General features: G+C 40.4%; 1 protein-coding gene across 1 annotated transcript in view; it reads right to left on the bottom strand.

The window, feature by feature from the left end:
• LOC125462889 (decorin-like) overlaps positions 1–20,120 on the bottom strand; it is a 58,915-nt gene that overhangs the window by 19,350 nt on the left and 19,445 nt on the right. The window contains exons 2-4 of the mRNA XM_048553365.1: positions 13,716–13,931; positions 5,247–5,359; positions 2,288–2,501 (exon numbers count right to left, since the gene is read on the bottom strand). Of these exons, the coding sequence (XP_048409322.1) occupies positions 2,288–2,501; positions 5,247–5,359; positions 13,716–13,926 (538 nt within the window). The 5' untranslated portion in view covers positions 13,927–13,931. The remainder of the gene's footprint in view (positions 1–2,287; positions 2,502–5,246; positions 5,360–13,715; positions 13,932–20,120) is intronic.

The following is a 20,120-nucleotide window of genomic DNA, read 5'->3' as shown; positions in this document are numbered from 1 at the left end:
CTCCCTGCCTGACGGGTACATACTTATCTAGAACACACAGGAGCTTTTCCTTGAATAAGCTCCACATTTCTAATGTGCCCATTCCTTGCAGTTTCCTTCCCCATCCTATACTCCCTAAATCTTGCCTAATCTCATCGTAATTGCCTTTCCCCCAGCTATAACTCTTGCCCAGTGGTATACCCCTATCCCTTTCCATCACTAAAGTAAACATAACAGAATTGTGATCGCTATCACCAAAGTGCTCACCTACTTCCAAATCTAACACCTGCCCGGGCTCATTACCCAGTACCAAATCTAATGTGGCTTCGCCCCTTGTTGGCCTATCTACATACTGTGTCAGGAAGCCCTCCTGCACACTCTGGACAAAAAACTGACCCATCTATAGTACTCAAACTAGAGTGCTCCCAGTCAATATTTGGAAAGTTGAAGTCCCCCATGACAACTACCCTGTCTCTCTCACTCCTATCAAGAATCATCTTTGCTATCCTTTCCTCTACATATCTGGAACTATTTGGAGGCCTATAGAAAACTCCCAACAGGGTGTCCTCTCCTTTCCTGTTTCTAACCTCAGCCCATACTACCTCAGTTGATGAGAGCCGAAACATCCTTTCTGCAACTGTAATACTGTCCTTGACTAACAGTGCCACACCTCCGCCCCTTTTACCATCTTCTCTGTTCTTACTAAAACATCTAAATCCCAGAACCTGCAACAACCATTCCTGTCCCTGCTCTATCCATGTGGGATTTGTATTGCCCAGTATATCCAGTAGAACTCCCTGTGCTACGTTAACCCTAGCTCTTCTTTGAATTGCAATTGTCAGTTCTCTTATGTCCACCAGAGAGAGAAGATGGGATCTCCATTTAACATGAGGGTAGTTTGTATGGTGAACTGCAAGGGACGTAATAGATGCAGTTACAGTTATGACATTTAAAAGACATTTGGACAGGGACATGAATAGGAAAGATTTAGAGGGATATGGGCCATATGCAGGCAAATGGGCTAGTTTAGTTTAGGAAACTTGGTCAGCATAGACTAGTTGGACTGAAAGGTCTGCTTCCATACCATATGTCTCCACTACTCTATGATCTAATTAGATCTGCTTGTCCATAGGTTTCTGATTCTGATATCCATGAGCTTGAACAGAGATTATGAACGACAAAGTAGACTGGCCGAAGAAAAACATTTTTGCAGCACTTTCTAAAGTTGCAAATGGAAAGGTATCTTGGGGAGAAATTATTCTTGCCAAATCAAAGCCAGGCAAGAAAAATCAGAGATAGTAAGAACTGCCGATGCTGGAGTCAGAGTGGAGCTGGAGGAACACAGTAGGCCAGGCAGCACCAAAGGAACAGGAAAGCTGACGTTTCAGGTCAGGACCCATCTTCAGAAGAAGGGTCTTTCTGAAGAAGGGTCCCGAACTAAAACGTCAACTTTCCTGCTCCTCTTATGCTGCCTGGCCTGCTGTATTTCTTCAGGCAAGAAAAATATCTTGATTGTAGAAAAAAACAATATTTAATCAAAACACAGTCATGGTCATAAGAATGACTGACCAACATACAAATTTTCCCATTCCAAAAAGGTAGTATAAAGAAGGACGTAGGGCCTGTTTATGAGGTATGTGATGGAAACCTGTAAAACTGAGTGTAAAGTTAATTATTGGCAAAGCAATTATCACACTATGGTGTTGAAGGAAAGGAGATAAATAAAGGACTTCTCCTAACTTATCAGTGAATCACAATTTTAAGAAATCACCAATGGTTCAATATCTATGAAGCCTAAAGACAGGCTGTTAGGAATGATCAATTTCTATGAGATGCTCAACAGCAAAAAATCGTTAAAATGTCCCGAACCAAATATCTGAACCATTTAATCTCCTAATTATGTTCCACTGAATACAGAACTGTATAGCAGAGTACAGGCACTTCAGCCCACGATGTTGTACCGAACTTTTACACTAAATCTAAGGTCTATCTAACATCCAGCCCTACCGTATACTGTCATCGCTGATGAAATGGCTAATGACATTAGCCTGAAGATAATGCTCAATATTCTTCAACAAGTATCTAATCAATGATGTCGCGGATTGAGTCTAGAAAGGTCTCTCATGGCAGTAACACAAGACTCCAGGCATTTTCATCCATGTTCAAATCTAATGTAATTCACTGACACTTGCAGTTATCATGAATTTGTGGGGTACTCTAACAATGACATTGTCATAAAATACTACTATTGATTATGCTTCCTCAAATATATTCACACAAAGCGAGTATTTGCATGATTGAGACATACCGAGGACGAACATGTTGGACATTCCATCAAAAGGTTTCTTTTTCACAAAGTTTATTTTGTTGTCACATATGTGGAGTTCAAGGAGGCTCTTTGGCATGTTCTCTGGAATGCTACTGATTAGATTTTTGGAAAGATATAGCCTTCTGAGACTGTGAAGTGAGGAGAAGGCCTTAGGATGGATCCTCTGCAGCCTGTTGTTCACAAGAATTAAAATCTAAATTAAATTAGAAACAAACAAACAAAAAATGAATTGAGAATTCATGAACGAACAAATATGTAATTTTCTGAGTGTGCAGTGGCAGATGGGACCTCATCCATTGCCAGCGAATATCAGAAAATTAATGGCTTTCCTTCAGAGTATCTTACAAAATTACCCTAAAAGCAAGAAGTTGATATTATGTTCTATGCAGTCTCAAGACACCTCAAAGCACTTTACTGCCAATAAGTGTAGACTCTGTTATAATGTTGGAAATATGGCAGCTTATTTGCAAACAGTCCACACATGTAACAATGGCAAGTTAATCTGTTTTAGTAAGTTTGGCTGAGGGACAAACATGGGCCAAGACTCCTCTGTCCTTTTCTGAAATAGTGCAATGAGATCTTTTACATCAAACTCAAGGGGCAGATGAGGCATCTTCTGTGAAAGATGGCACCCCTGACAGTGCAGTGAGTCACAAGTTCTGCAATGAACTGTCAGCCTTGACAATGTGCTCGAATCTCCAGAGAGTATCTTGAGATGACAGCCTTCTATGAGAGTGTACCAGTGTACCATGTCTCACAGCTACCTGACAGTAAAAGGACCCATTGAAAGCACAGCCTCTGTTCCTCATGTGTTCCCACACGAATTTTGTTCATTTTATTAAATTTGCACATACAACAGAATTTAGCCTATAACCTATTCAAATATAGAGCATAACGGTGGTGTAGTGGAAATTTCACATATTCAAACCATGCCAAGGCAGTTGATGGAATTCAAATTCAATTAATAGATCATGAATAAATGGCATTAATTGCCATATTTAAAAAAGATTAGTTCACTAATTTCCTTCGGGGAAGAAAATTTGCTCTCCATGCCTGGTCTGGCCGACTTGTGACTCCAAATTCAAAGCAACATGATTGACTGCATCATCAAAGTCATTTTGTGGATGTAGTTTATTTAGACTTTCAGAAGGTGTCCAATGATCTAGCTCACAAAAATGATCTTTTTTCAAAGCTCAGGAATATGATATAGAATAAAATGCATTCACGTACATTAACAAATTATAAATGGAAAGAATGTAAAAGATAAGGGTTAATATAATACAGGATATTACAAGTAGAGCTTAGTGTAATTAAATGAAAAATAAGTCAAAATGGAACTGAAGGGAAGTGATTGTCTCGCAATCATAGGTAAGATATTACAGGCTCAGAAATTTTCCAGCCTTGATTGATTAAGATAATACCAGGATTGGGTAATCATGAGTTACAGCTGTTCATAATTTGAGAAGTCATAGTGCTTGTGATGAAAGTGGGAACCTACCTTGGAAGCATGGTAGGATACTGTGCCAGGATGTCAATTTAGCATTTCACCAGTGACCATTTAAGAAGCCACTGCCTATAGGCTGCCATCCAACTGTAAAGGTGCGGGCCCATTAAGAGACCTTGCATTACTATAGTCTCAGCAACACCTCTGTTGTGGGTAGCTGCTGCTGAGGCTGAAGATTTAAGAGTGGGTGTCTCCGCACTAATGTGCCCTCAAAGGAAGGCTGCATTTATCCATGACCCTGATAGTTGGGTGAGGACACCCACCGCCTTCTCTAGGAACTTGCTGTGATGTCACCATGGTGCAACTGGTAATCTCCTCACATACAAGTGAGTTCTCCCAACACAGCCAAAATGCTACTTGACTTAATAGAGCACTTAAGTGGCTAAACTAAAACACAGGTTGTGTTGTGGAGGTTTCCGCTGCTTATAATATGCCATGGTGGTGGCAAGGCATTGGGTTCGTCACTGCTCTACCATTAGCAGGCCTCCAAATCTCTCAGGCTATTATTATTGGGCTGTAAAAATTCAGTCCCGTAATTCTGAGGGGAAACATGAGACACTGGGACCATCCCAGTGGAACAGTGAAGGGCTCAGAGGAAAGACATTAAAATTTTTGAAAATAAGTAAGGCTTCCTTCTGACTGATTGCACAGTTACTGGTGGCTGGCCAGCAATTTTTGAAAAAAGTCATTTAGAACATAGAGAAACAATTAGGAAAAATGCTGCTGCAGGATAAAATATCTTTGCCACAGAGAGCGGCTAAGGCAGAGATAATTGCACCTCTTAATGAAAAATTGAATAAACATTTGAAGCAGTGAAAAGGAAAAGATATGGAGAAAGAGCTGAGCAAAGAGGTAAATTGGGAACTGTGAGCCAACAATAAACCGTATGTCCTCTTTATGTACAGGAAACACCTGAAGTGGTAGGTAATGCTGTGTAACTCCCATTTGGACGTACAGTTTAGGATTGTATTTTCAATCTCTATATTTGCTAAATTAGAATATTTGATGAACTAGAAGCTGTATATCATTGAATAGAAAGAAAACTCCTGAATGCATATTAAGATTGTTCCATGCTGTTTATTTAAGTGGGTGGATTAGTGGCAAAACTGTGTGTCATAAATCAATGGATTACCTCATGGTGCTCAGCTCTATACTAATCATTGCCTAACATGGCTGCTCAGGATGTCCACTTTGGCATATGGAAGTCTGCCACATTTTCTGCAGTGGAAGACTGTGGGCTGTAGAGGTGCAGGATTCACTGGCCTCCATTATCCCTCGACTCTCTTCTCCAATAACTGCACTTTTCAATCCTGCTCACACCTTCCAGTGATCTTCCTGTCAGTTCCACGAGGTCACAGTCATCACAACAGACAAGAGACTGCAAAATACCATGTTCATTGCAGACAATGAGATTATTTTAGTCAGTTTCCTCACCTGCAGGTTCTTCAGATATTTGAAGTCATTTTCCTTTAGCTCTCTGATCTTGTTATTCTGAAGATCCAGCACAGTAGTCTCAGGTAGAATATATGCTGGCACTTTGGCAAGACCTACAGCAGGAAAAGATTATCTTAAACCATTTTAATCTTTTTTCTCTATTTTCCTTACTAGAAACATGTTAGTTTATAGCACAAAATGTAAATGCATTCATGAACTTAAAATGTAGCATTAACTTCTGACTGAACTTACGTTTGCATTTGGAATTGAAGATACTGTTTGACTATGGAGCTGCCTTCACATCTCACCTTCTCGCTATATTTCACTTAACAAATCACTGTGATTGAGGGTGACCAGATTTTCTTATTCTGAACAGGGGAACCTACTGCGTGAAATTACTTACGCAGCAGCAAGTCCAATGGTAACTGATCAAAACCATTCTGTATAAATGTTCAAACTAGCTTCAAGGCCACTGAAGAAAATAGTTCATGAAATCAGGGTAACAAAGTGTGGAGCTGGATGAACACAGCAGGCCAAGCAGTATCTCAGGAGCACAAAAGCTGACGTTTTGGGCCTAGACCCTTCATCAGAGGTGGGGATGAAGGGTCTAGGCCCGAAACGTCAGCTTTTGTGCTCCTGAGATGCTGCTTGGCCTGCTGTGTTCATCCAGCTCCACACTTTGTTATCTTGGATTCTCCAGCATCTGCAGTTCCCATTATCACTCACAAAATCAGGGAATAGCTTATGGACTTTTTTGTTTGAGACACCCCAATAAGTATGACAAACAAAAACTTCTCTAAATCATACTGCAGGTTTTCACTTGCCAATGGAGCTAATGCGTTCAAATTATTGTCACAGATCTAGCATGTGCAGATGAAAATTTGGGCTGGTAAAGATTTTCATAATCGATTGAAGAGTACAATCATGAGATTAGAAAGTGCGCCCATGGCTTGCTCACTTCCATGTGTTTGATCAACTTCTGCACTTTTCCTCAAAAAGAAAAACCAAAAAGACTTGGAGTTGCACACTTACTGCATTCTGTCTCTGTGTATGTGTGTCTGAATTGTATGGCCACTGTGAACAATTGAAAAATGCACTGCATATTATTGGCATAAACCTCTCAGTTAACTATTGGCCACTCAGCCATGAATGCATCATGATGTTGACTGAAAGCCCAGCTATCCATGAGATTGTTGAAACAAAATGAACAGCGGCACAGTGGCTTAGTGGTTAGTACTGCAGCCTCACAGTGCCAGGGACGCGGGTTCGATTCCAGCCTCGGGTGACTGTCTGTGTGGAGTTTGCACATTCGCCCCCTGTCTGCGTGGGTTTCCTCCAGGTGCTCCGGTTTCCTCCCACAGTTCAAAGATGTGCAGGTTAGATGGATCAGCCATGCCTAATTGCCCATAGTGTTCAGGGTTGTGTGGGTTATGGGGGATAGGTCTGGGTGGGATGCTCCAAGGGGTGGTGTGGACTTGTTGGGCCGAAGGGCCTGTTTCCATACTTTAGGGAATCTACAGCAGGAAAAAAGATTGTTTAATTATGAACTCTGGCTCTCTGATCTCTGTCAATTGTGCAATGATTAGTTACACAAAATAAAGGGATTTTAAGCATTTGTAGTTTCTGCTATAGATACTTCAAATGAGCTAGATAGTTGATCATTTTATTAACCTGTAGTAAAAGTAGGCTATTTTTGAGGACGATGGGGGTATTGAATATATGGCTATTCATTAAATGCATTTTTAAAAATCCACTTTTAGTCACTTGAGAGTTAACTGACTTTACACATTGACATTAAGGGTTCGAAAGGGTAAAGGAGATTGGTAGGATGGCACAACTCAGCCTGGAAGGAATGTGAAGTAAGTTCTGAGTTTAATTTACTAAGGTTTCCCTCATGCAGACGATGATTCATGGCATTTCTGAGGCTCGGTGAGCCACAACGACTTTAAATGCTGGTCTGACTGGGTTGAAATTGTGGAGAATTAAGACATGCCTATGTCAGCTCTGTCCTACGCCAGGTCAGGAATCCATGGCGGAGGTTCACAACATGACTCAACCAGCATCATTAACAGGCCCTGGTGAAAATTGGAGAACTTGGGAATCCTAGAATCCTGGCATCTCCCTGGCTTCATGAAAACCTACCGTCAGTGCCTTTACTTTCATATAACCTTTCAATCATTGTTTTTACAATGAAAGAAGCTTTACAATTGAATTTTATCCTTAAATTTAATAACTTAGCAGTCTTTTATAGTTTGTGATCTTTTCTCATAAAATAAATTATTCATGGTATTGCTTAGGTGATGGGTGTTTTATACCCCCAACCCTGTCCTCTGGATTTGGTATTCATGGTGCTCAGATCTTCGTGAAACCATATACCTGCAGAGTGACAAGCTTCTTTCTGTTATGATGCAATAGAGTTGCTACTTCTTTGAACTTGCTGAATCTCCTCTCATGTCACTTTGATCGACAGTGCTCAGCATCTTTTCTCTTTGGTTCTTGCGCATTTGCTGCATGTTCTGGCATGTGAAGTATGAAAGAACTAAGTATTAGATCAAACCCCAAGGGAATTTCTCCCTCGATCTTGTCTCTTGAAGCTTCCATCTCAGAGGAAACTATGAATTTCTCATGACTATTTGGAGGCAGAGGGGGTGACCTTATAGATGTTCATAAAATCATGAGGAACATGAATACGGTGATCAGACAAGGTTTTTAACCCAAAACTAGAGGGCATAGATCTAAGGTAAGATGGGGAAAGATTTAAAAGGAACCTAAGGAACAACATTTTCATGAAGAGAGTGGTATATGTATGGAATGAGCTGCCAGAGAAAGTGGTGGAGGCTGGTACACCATTTAAAAGGCATCTGAATGGTAAACGAATAGGAAGGGGTTAGAGGGATATGGCCCAAATACTAGCAAATGGGGCTAGATTAATTTAGGACATCTGGTCAGCTTGGACAATTTGGGCCGAAGAGTCTGTTTCTGTGCAGTAAGACTCTATGATGTTATGATTCTGCAAATGTGTACCCCAACCACAGTGTCAACTTCACAATGCAATTTTTTGTGTTTAGCTTGACACCAGCTTTTCTGATTCTTTCCTGCCTGCACAGATGGTAGCCATGATATTTTTCAATCATGCCATAGCCCTCAATACCATTACCTAAGCTCAGCCCAACATTGTATCCTTCCTATGTGTCATCTCATTTCCTCTGGAACAAATCTTGACAAAACTTAAATTCAAAAGATAGAAACAGGAATTTGGACTGCCAAATGGATACCTTGAATGTTATCATCTGTGAAGATTGCTTGGCAAGATTTATGTACTAGCAGCTATTTCTGATTCTAAGCTTGTTTTTAGCCCTGGCAGTGTTGGCGTGATTTCTTCTGGATTTGAAATAGAGCAGTGATTCTTCTTAGTAAGGTTACTGGACTCCAAGAAATTTTGTAGTAGCACTGTTGTCTTTCGTCTCACAATAATGGAACTTAATAAATTTGGATCCACTGTCAATATAGCAACAACTCCACTTACTTCCACCCTTTGAAATTTTTATCAGACATTACTTTTAATTTTATTGATTCTTTAATGGGGTTTTTAGAGTCATACAGCACAGAGACAGAGCTTTTGGTCCAACCAGTCTATGCTGACCATAATCCAAAACTAAACTAGTCCCACCTGCCTGAGCTTGGCTCATATCTCTCAGCTATCCTTCCACTGAATTTATATTTTTTGGTTATGTTTTTCAATCTCATCATAAGAATTGTCAACGCAATCACCTGGCTACTCCCCGAAGTTCTAAAATTCTTATCAGTGGATGATTTGTAAATGCCTGTTGAATTTCTCTAAAGCCTGCCTTTTACTGTCATGCTCATCCATGTTACCAGCTATCGAAATGACCTAGACCTTTCTGTCCTGACTGCAAAAAAATGTAGCTGATTCTTTACTCTTCATTCATGTCTTTTAGAAACCTGTTGGCTTGTTTTAACTTTTTAAATGCCCCCGTGACATCATCAACCTGTCAAACTATGGCAGAGTGAAGCAGTCCACTTATTTCCATGTTGACAGTTATTTTATTTTTGCACAATTAACTTAATTATTTTTATCTCTCTGGTAGTAATTCTGTTTGATTTTTCCTTAATATAATTCAGAGGTTAATTTGGGGTTTTGCTCAGAAACACCTTCTGCTGCTGTTATATATGAGTCCCAGAAAGTTGAATTAATCTTACTTCTAGACACAAATCCTGGAGTGTTTTTCCAGATTTACCACATGTTGTGGAACATTATTCTAATATTTTGGTAGTGGATAATTTTAGATATACATGTACATACATGTGCACAAACATTTTGGAAAATATTTTCATTACTATATCACAGGCAGATAAATTCTGGCTTCTGCTAATATTGGGTTCAGTAATAATGATTATCAAAGCTGAAGTTTTTTGCTTCAGAGAAAAGAAGGCTGAGAGGAAATTTGATGGAGGTGTTCAAAATCAGGAAGGATCTGGACAGAGTAGATAGAGAAACCATTTCTATTAGTAGAGGATTGAGAACCAGAGGACAACAATTTAAGTTGAAAATAAAAGGACCAATACAAACATGAGAAGAAACTTTATCATGTAGCAAGTGGTTAGGATCTGGAGTGCACTGCCTGACAATGAAATGAAGAAAGCTTCAATCATTGCTTTCAAAAAGGATCTGGATATAATTATCGGAGAAAGATTTTTTAGTGCTATGGAGAAAGATAGAGACTGGGACTAATTTAGGAATCTGTTGAGACTGGTGCAGTCAAGATGGTGTCAAATGTGCCCCTCTGTGCTGTAACCATTCCATGGCTCTAGGAATCAACAAAATGCCTTTCAATTTTCTTTTAAATATGAGTCAATAGTCCCCTGAAATTCAATTTCTTAAACATTGGTTAAAAAAAAGACAGAAAACCATTTGCCCATTCTCATCCTGACTGAAATGTAAGAAAATTTAGAAAAGAAGCAACAATTAATACATTATGAGAAGAGGATGTTGATCTTTTGGATTTTAGTTGGCATGGAGATACAGCAGGGTGCTGTTAATTGTCATAATTAACTAATTAAATTCAAATCAGCCTTTGTTCACCCAGATTGCACAGAATGTTACTCCATAAAATTATTGCAATGAAGGGGTACAATTTGAAATATTTGATTTTTTATTGAAAATTACAATAATATGATAAAGTTTAGTTTATTAAATATTTTACAGGTTCTTAAATGTCGATTGACACTGTACCACTGATTGAACAGTTCTCTATCTGAAACTCAAAACAACCAGTGAATGTTTCAAGTCTCTTATAACTCTTAGACTCAAAACACTAACTGTTTTTCTCTCTCTACAAATGCTGCCAGACCTGGCAAGTTTCTCCAGCATTAAAATAGGAATGTTCAGTTTGTGTTTATTTCTCTTTTACAAATGTGACTTTTGGTTGATTCAAACAGGAAGAGAAAAAACAGTGAAACCACTTTTAAAGTTTATTAAAACTCTGCATGCCACAAAAAAAGTAGTATCTGTCAATCAAAGTTGACTGTAGTCCTATTGAGGTTTACAGTCTAGTCAGGCTGCACTGATTGATGACAGAAACATATGGGGAAGAAAGGAACATGGGGAAAGTGTTGATGACAGTTTAAATTAATGTTTTAGTGACTTGTTCTCAAAAGAGGATAGTGAGCATTAACTTAGTGTTAGATTTCAACTGACATTTGAAATTTTAATCCTGGGATACAAAACTGTCATTGGCTCAGCTAAACAAGTTAGAACAAGCTGGGGGCAAGAAATGCTTTATGAACTAGACATGAAAGTAACCTTTTAATATTCAGTTTGCTTGCCTAACTGTATACAAAGTAGCTTTATGAATTTTCATCAGGGCAACATAGGCTCATCTTACCGCAGACACTAGGGTGAAGTAATAAAGTCTAATTTGAATCATGTCCATTATAAACTAATTCTGCTTTCTGTGTAAACAGGATTTTAGGCAGCACTAAGATGATAGTCAACATATTTCTGAAGTTATGTGTTCTCCCACAATTAGTCACTTTCCATATTTTCGTCTAAACAGCATGGAGTTGACACTGTCTGAGTATGGTAATAGTTAGAATAGTAATTTAATTCACTGTGCAACATGACTGTTTTTGGTTTTAAAAGGAAATTACCCAGTACAGCTACTGTCGAGTTTCTCCCAGATCCTTTACCTACTGTTACAATATTTGTACTTTGCTCATTTTTCCAGCTATAACATGCTCAGAGTTTATGTTTTCTAAAAATCTGTTGCTGATTAATGGAAGGGAGGAGCCTGTAGAAATGCAATAGAAATTAATGGCTGTGTTTTACAAGTGCCATCTTTTCATGGTTCAATCCTGTTGCAGATTTTCAATCTTGTATTTAATGTAACATAGAAAGGTCACTAATTTCTGACTGGTCCACTTTAAATTGCTCTGCCGTTTATGGGTATCCCTTCGGTTGTCTGGACTTTAACCTCAGGAATACCCTCCCTAAACTTCTCCACCTCTCTATCGCGTTTCCATCTTTATCACACTCATTAAACCTACTTTCTGTTCAGGCTTTTGGTCGCCTGGCCTGATACCTCCTAATGAGACCCAGTGTCATGTTTTGTTTTATAATACTTCTGTAAAATGCCTTTGAATGTTTTATCGGATTAAAAGTATTGTTTAAATAGTCCCAAATGCCAGCATATGCTGGTAACAATCAAATTTTTCCATTCTAAATATAGGGTATTCTTCAAAAAGCATACAGACAATCTCAGTCCTTTATTCTGCATCAGCCCAAAGCTGATAGATTGATAGTTGATAGCTAATATAGATTGTTATGAAATCACGAGGGTCATAGATATGGTGGATAGCCAAGGTCTTTTCCCAAGGGTGGCAGAGCCCAGAACTAGAAGGCATAGATTTGAGGTGAGAAGAGACCTAATGGGCAACTTTTCACACAGAGGATGGTGTATGTACAGAATGAGCTGCCAGATGAAGTCATAGAGGCAGGTACAATGACAATATTTAAAAGGCATCTGGATGGATGTATGAATTAAAGGGCTTAAAGGATGGGCCAAATGCTGGAAAATGGGACTAGATTAATTTAGCATATCTGGTCAGCGTGTACAAGTTGGACTGAAGGGTCTGTTTCCATGCTGTACAGCTCTATGACTCGATGACCCTTTCCACTGTGGTCATGTGACACAAAGCTAACTATCAGATCTGCAGAGACAGTGCATTTTACCAAGCATGTTAAAATAGCTCCTTGCCTTCTGAATCAAGGATCAAAAGCCTGTGAAAATACAATTAAAAACAGCAAACTGGAGTTCAGTTCTGGCAGATGATGGGCATGTGGATCAGTATCCTGTGATTTTCACAACTTGTTAACCACCACATACTTGTGGTGGATCATGGAACTAGTGAGGATATCCTTTGACAATCATGTGTCGCAGTATTCACATCACTCAGTGACAACTTAAAGATAAAACTAGAAGACATCAGTACATCATTCGTACTAAAGAATAAAGCCAATTTTTAGTCAAATAGTGAATTAATAAGATGTACAAACAAAAATAAATTTGCTGGAAAAGCTCAGCAGGTCTGGCAGCATCTGTGAAGGAAAAAAGGAAGTTAACGTTTCGGGTCTATTCTGAGGAAGGATCATCGGACCTGAAACATTAACTCTGTTTTTACCTTCACAGATGTTGCCAGACCTGCTAAGCTTTTCCAGCAAATTTGTTTTTGTTCCTGATTAGCAGCAACCACAGTTCTTTTGGTTTTTAATAAGATGTACAGGTTGTTCTGCAACTGTGCTACTAATGTGAAGGTTTAATATTGTGCTGAGGTGGCATTTTATGAGATTCTGAGATGAGATAGGCCAAAATTCAACTTAGCTCAGACACAGGATCACTGCTTTAGTCACCACCTAGCAAACAGTGTGCGTTTTACTAAATTAGAGAAAAAGTAAGATCTAGGTATTTCCACAATCAACCTGTTCAGAGATGTTATTATATATCTCTGGAGTAGGTGAGACTTGAACTCTGGCCTCCTGGTTCAAAAGTAGGGTCATTACCACTGCACAACAAGAACCCTTAATCAATTAAGAGCTAAGTTGTGATGCCTATTGAACTTTTCTCATTGTTTAGTCTCAGAGCGAAAGAAAAGGTGCTTGAGCAAGATAATGATTGATACTGAATTTACCAAACATAAGACAATGAGAAACAAAAGAAAAAGTAGGGAGACTCAAAGAGTTAAATATGAGATTTCCGCAGTAATAAATGCATCTTTGTTTCCAATGATAGCCAAAAGAAATATTTTTATCCTCAATATCCTCCTGTTCTCAAAGCCAGAGATCTTTTCTGAATTGGCTCCATTTATGTTGCACATGAAATAAACACAATACTGGCCTTGTCCATTTTCCACCTACTCTCTCTTCATGCAGATGGTGTGTGCTTTCCTTACCTAAATTAGAACACTGCACCACGCTCATGTGACAGCGACACCTAGGCGGACATTTGTATTGATAGATGACAGGGATCTCAGGAGTTGGTCCAATTGCAGATCCTTGTTCCTCTCCAACGAAGTCAAAGAAACTGGACTGTTTGAAGGGTTTTGCCTGGCAGACCATGAAAGCCATGAGACAGGATATGAAGACCTGAATAGCTCCACTCATGATAACTGTAAAGAAGAGAATGTCAGGCTTTCAGCATCTGAGTTGTTTTTGTTTGTACAAGTCTAATATCCAATATAAACCCCTTCCAACAACACTTCAGATATCTTAAACGTACGGTGCTGAACAAAACATAATCGTATGTCATTTACTTGATGTAATTTTATGCCCACACTTATATACTTCTCTCTTGTCCTTTGTTTAAATTGGTGCTTTCACAGGATATGGGCATTACTAGCAAGACTAGCGTTGTTGTTCAACCCTTAATGCCCCTGTACTGAAAACAAAAAAAAAACAACGCTGGTCATACAGCACCCATGAAGAGAAAGCAAGCTTATGTTTCAAGACTAGATGACTCTTCATCAGAGCTGCCTTGTCCTGAATCATCACTGAGAGGAGAGTTGAAAGTCAATCACATTGTTGTGAACCTGGGGTCAATGTAGGCCAGACCATGTAAGGACAACGGTTTACTTTCCATAAAAGGCATGAGTGAGCCAGGTGGATTTTTATGACAATTGATGATAGTTTCATAGAAACATTGAAAATATTTGAAGGAGCAGGCCGTCTGGTCCTTCGAGCCTGCGACACCATTCAGTACGATCATGGCTGATCATGCAATCTCAGTATCCATTTCCTGCTTTGTTCCCATACTCCTTGATCCCTTTAGGCACAAAGGCCACAACCAGCCCCCTTCTGAATACATCTAATGAACAGGTCCCTACAGCTTTCTGTAGGAGACAATTCCACTGGTTCTCAACTCTCTGAGTGATGAAATTCTTCCTCGTCTCAGCCCTGGATGCTTTCCCCCTAGCCTTAGACTGCAACCCCTAGTTCTGAACTTACCCAACATCAGGAGTATTTTTCTTAAATCTAGCCTACCAGTCCTATCAGGATTTTATGTTTCTATCAGATCCCCCTTCATTCTTCGAAATTCCAGTGAGTACAAGCCCAGTTGATCCAGTCTTTTCTCGTATGTCAGTCCTGCCATCCAGGGAATCAGTCGGGTGAACCTTCACTGGACTTCCTCAATAGCAAGATTCTTCCTCCTCAGACTAAGACTAAGAGACCAAAACTGCACACAATACGGAAGGTGAAGCCTTATCAAGGCCCTGCACAACTGCAGCAAGACCTCCTTACTCAATACTCAAGCCCTCTCATTTTCACCCTAACCCAATTGCATTGTAAAGTCCAGTATGCCATTAGCTTTCCTCACTGCCTGTTGCACCTCAATGCCGACATTCAGCGATTATTCCACTATGGCACCCAGGTCTTTTTGCACCCCACCTTTTCCTGAACTGCCACCATTCAGATAACAATCTGCCTTACTGTTCTTGCAACCAAAGTGGATAACCTCAGTTTACCTACATTATATTCCATTTTCCAAGCATTTGCTCACCGAGCCAGTCTGTCCTAGTTACCCTGCAGACTCTTGGCATCCCCTTCATAGTGCACACTGCCACCTAGTTTAAGGTCACCTGCAAATTTAGAGATATGGCATTCAATCCCTTCATTCAGATCGTTAATATATATTGTGAACAACTGAGGTCCCAGCACTGAACCTTGCAGTACCCCACTCGTCGCTGCCTGCTAATCTGAAAAGGACCTGTTTACCTGCCAACCAGTTCTCTATCCACGTCAACACATTACCTCTGATACCATGAGCTTTAATTTTCCTTACTAATCTCTTGTGTGGAACCTTGTTAAAAGCCTTTTGACAGTCCAAATACACGACATCTGCTGATTCACCTTTGCCTACTCTGCTGGTCACATTCTCACAAAATTCTCGAGGATTTGTCGAGCATGTTTTCCCTTTAGTGTATCCATGCTGACTAGGGCCGATTCCGTCACTGCTTTCCAAATGCTCGGTTATTATAGCCTTAGTAATTGACTCCAGCATTTTCCCCACCACCAATGTCAGGCTAACCACCCTATAATTCTCCATTTTCTCTCTCACTCCCTTTTTAAAGACTAAGGTTACATTAGCTACTTACTAGTTACAGGATGCTGGAAAATGATTACCAATGTGTCTGCTATTTCTAGGGCCAATTCCAAAAGTACTCTGGGATACAGAGCATCAGGCCCTGACTATTTTTATTGAGATGTGATTTCAATTTGAGAATTGTTGATTGAATTTAAATTCCAGTAGCTACTTTGGTTGGATTTGAATGTATAGCAGCAGAATGAGTTTGGACCTTGGGTTATCAGCCCAATCATGCCATTGCCTTCCATTGTAGGCTAGTTCAATTGGCTGGACAACTGTTTTGAGATGCAGACCCATGCTGACAGTGCAAGTTCAATTCCTGGACAGGTTGAGGTTACTGTGAAAGGCCTATCTCCTCAACATTCTGCCTTGCCTGAGGTATGATGACTGATAAATTAAACCAACAGTAATCATCTCTTTCTATTCTGACAGTAACCCCATAGTTCCTTAGTACTGTAGAGACTTTACCTCTGTCTACCACAATTTGGAGAACAGAACTGTTGCCAGTATTCATGCATACCACTGGGCTGCTTCACAGCACACGCTTGGGAGATGCAGATAGCTACCATCATAACATCATCATGCATTGCCCATCCCATTCTTTGTAGCATCCACCAGCCCTACTACCCTCCAACATCTCAGTGGCTTAGTGGTTAGCACTGCTGCCTCACAGCACCAGGACCTGGGCTCAATTTCAGCCTTGGGCGTCTGTGTGGAGCTTACACATTCTCCTTGTTCTGAGTGGGTTTGTTCCAGTTTCCTCTTACAGTCCAAAGATGTGCAGGCTAGGTGGATTGGCCATGCTAACTTACCTGTAGCATTCAGGGATGCCTAGATTAGATGGGTTACAGGGGGGTGGGTCTGGGTGGGGTGCTCGGAGGGGCAGTGTAGAGTTGTTGGGCCAAAGGGCCTGTTTCCATGCTGTAGGGATTCTATGAATGAAATCTCAGTATCTCTCCAATCCCTTGCACAACCTCTATTTTTACTGCTTCTCCTTCAGTGGCTATTTCTTCACCTATTTTGGCTCCAACCACCTGGAATTCCAAACTTCTCTTTAACTCACACTCCTCCTTCATGAACCTCCTTAAAACCTGCCTCCTTAGAGTAAGCTTTGGTTGCGTTCCATAGTATTTCAAATGTATACATGAACGGGGTCATGCAGACCTTGTAAACTTTTGGTACTTCGATGAATAAACTTCAACATAAAATTTTTTTTAAAGAAAATATTCATTTAAGCAAATGTTGTAAGACACGAACTTTTTCAAAAAATATTTAAGCAAGTCTTTAAATTGAGAGTGTGCAACTACTCAGAATGGTAATTGTCTCCCTTGACATTCCAATAGCTTCTTCTCAGTCAGAAAGAAAAGCAAATGAAATTGTGAGAACAGGAGAACTGATACATTCAAGTAGTCTGTCACAGTACGAATGCGGGTGCCACATTGATGCCACCCGGAGGTTGCAGTGCCACAATGATGCCACCCGAAGGTTGCAGGAACAGCAACTCATACTCCACTTGGGAACCCTGCAGCCCAATGGTATCAATGTGGACTTCACCAGCTTCAAAATCTCCCCTTTCCCCACTGCATCCCAAAACCAGACCAGTTCTTCCCCTCCCCCCACTGCACCACACAACCAGCCCAGCTCTTCCCCTCCACCCACTGCATCTCAAAACCAGTCCAACCTGTCTCCGCCTCCCTAACCTGTTCTTCCTCTCACCCATCCCTTCCTCCCACCCCATCCGCACCTCCATTTCCTACCTACTAACCTCATCCCACCTCCTTGGACTGTCTGTCCTCCCTGGACTGACCTATTCCCTCCCTACCTCCCCACCTATACTCCCCTCTCCACCTATCTTCTTTTCTCTCCATCTTCGGTCCGCCTCCTCCTCTCTCCCTATTTATTCCAGAACCCTCACCCCATCCCCCTCTCTGATGAAGGGTCTAGGCCCAAAACGTCAGCTTTTGTGTTCCTGAGATGCTGCTTGGCCTGCTGTGTTCATCCAGCTTCACATTTTATTATCTAAGCTAAATAACCATACAGCAACATAAATGACTATAACTCAGTTGGTAGGATACTTACCTTAAGTCTATTTCCAAAAGTGGAGCACAGAATCAAGGCAGACATCCCAATTTGCAGTACTGGGAGAATGCTGCCCTGGGATGACACAGTGGCTCAGTGGTTAGCACTGCTACCTCACAGTGCTAGGGACACGAGTTCAATTCTGTTTGTGGGCGACGGTTTGTATGGAGTTTGAACGTTCTCCCTGTTTCTGCATGAGTTTGCTCCCACAGTCCAAAGTTGTGCAGGCTAGGTTGATTGGCTGTGCTAAATTGCCTATAATGTTCAGGGATGTGTAGATTTGGTGGCTTATAGGGGGAATCAGCCTGGGCAGGATGCTCCAAGGGTTGGTATGGACTTTTTGGGCCAGAGGGGCTAGTTTCCCCACTGTAGGGATTCTATGATCATGAAGTTGGTTTGAACTTCTGTCTTTTTTAAAGAAATTTAAAACTAAACCCCAGCCTGCCCTCTGAGGTGGATGCAAATGATCAGGGGAGCAATCCTGCAACAAGGTCAGTACTAAATCCTCAATCAACATTGCAAAACACAACATACTTTTGTCACTTTGTTTTCGAAAGTTAGTGCATAATGACTGTTGTGCTCCATACAATATAACAGTGACTGCACTTCAAAGCCAGGTTTGCAATTGAAACTTGGAATGAATGGGTTTTCTTAAGAGATGATATTGACATACAGAGTAATATGTCAGATAAGCAAGATATCAGCGAGGGATGGATGGGATTGCAGCCAGAAAACCCAACACCTTTTGCAGAGGAATGGATAAAACAAGGCATTAGAGTCATGAAGTAAGCAAGCACAAATAGAATGGCAGAAAGTTGGTCTTTAGAACTAACATATAGAGGGAGGGAAGTTTGCATCAGTTCTCCAAATTAAATATACCAAAAACAGATGTTGCTGAAAAAGCTTAGTGGGTCTGGCAAAATGTGTGAAGAGAAATCAGAGTTAATATTTCAAGCCCAGTGAGCTTTCCTCAGAACTCTGATTTCTCTTCAGATGTACTGCCAGACCCGTTGAACTTTTCCAGCAACTTCTGTTTTTGCTTCTGCTTTACAACATCCACAGTCCTTTCGGTTTCTACAAAAATAAAACCTTGATTTAGGCCGCATTTGAAATAAGGAACACAATTCTAAGCCTCACACCTTGGAAAGGATGCATCCGAATTGGAAAGAGCATAGCAAAGGTTTATCTGAGTGTTATTAGGGCCCCAATGATTAGCATATGGGAAATTGTATCAACTCAGTTTGGATTTTCAAGGATAAAGAGAATTAAGTGGTGGTTTCATTGGGTTCTCTTAGGATTTTGAAACAAAATGCTAGGGAGGATAGAGAAAACATACTCTGCTGCTGGAGGAATCTAGAAAAATGGACCTTAATGTCAAAGACAGGCCATTCAGGGCACTGTCAGCAAATGCTTCTTAACGCTAAAGGAGGCACCAGTGTGGAGCACTCTCTCAAGAAAAGCTATAAATGCTAGCTGCAATTTTATATTTGTGACTGATGGTGTTTTGCTGGACAAAGTTACAAAGGGTTATGGAGCAAAGACAGGTGGATGGAGTTAGGTACAGGTAATTTATTTATTTACTGAATGGTGGAATAGATAAGGGGTTGAATGGCCTCCTTCAGTCCTTCAAATGCTCTCATTCCCTTAATATGCCAAGCTGAACAAAGGAAATATTAGCCTGCAGTCCCATGAGGATATTTACTCATTGAGCATTAACAGTGGACTTGGAAAGCTGAATATGCCAATCATAAACAGAAATATGAAAAAAGACTGGATGAAAAAGTCCTTATAATTCCAGAAGAGGTGAGGGGAGATGTATTGAGGAATCTGGAAATTATAAAGCTGATCAGTACCAAATTCACACAGTTGTTACCACACAGATTATATAGAGAGAATGACAAACAAGTTCATGTTATTCCATGAGAAGCACTTGTCTCTCTATATATCGGCCAGGACCTTTCACAATGAAGACTAATATGCACTTATGACTAGGCTACCCTCTGCTGGACACGGGAACAATTACATATTAACGTCAAAGTCCACATTTGGATTTCTTCCCCAGGTATACCCACCTTAGGCCTGACTTCCTCAGTGGTTCCCCACCTCTGAAACTTGCCCTAGTACAAATTCCAACATT

The sequence above is a fragment of the Stegostoma tigrinum genome, chromosome 21 (assembly GCF_030684315.1).
Source record: "Stegostoma tigrinum isolate sSteTig4 chromosome 21, sSteTig4.hap1, whole genome shotgun sequence".
Lineage (NCBI taxonomy): Eukaryota > Metazoa > Chordata > Chondrichthyes > Orectolobiformes > Stegostomatidae > Stegostoma > Stegostoma tigrinum.
Note: the sequence above shows the minus strand (reverse complement) of the source record. Positions and strands in the feature narration are given on the sequence as shown.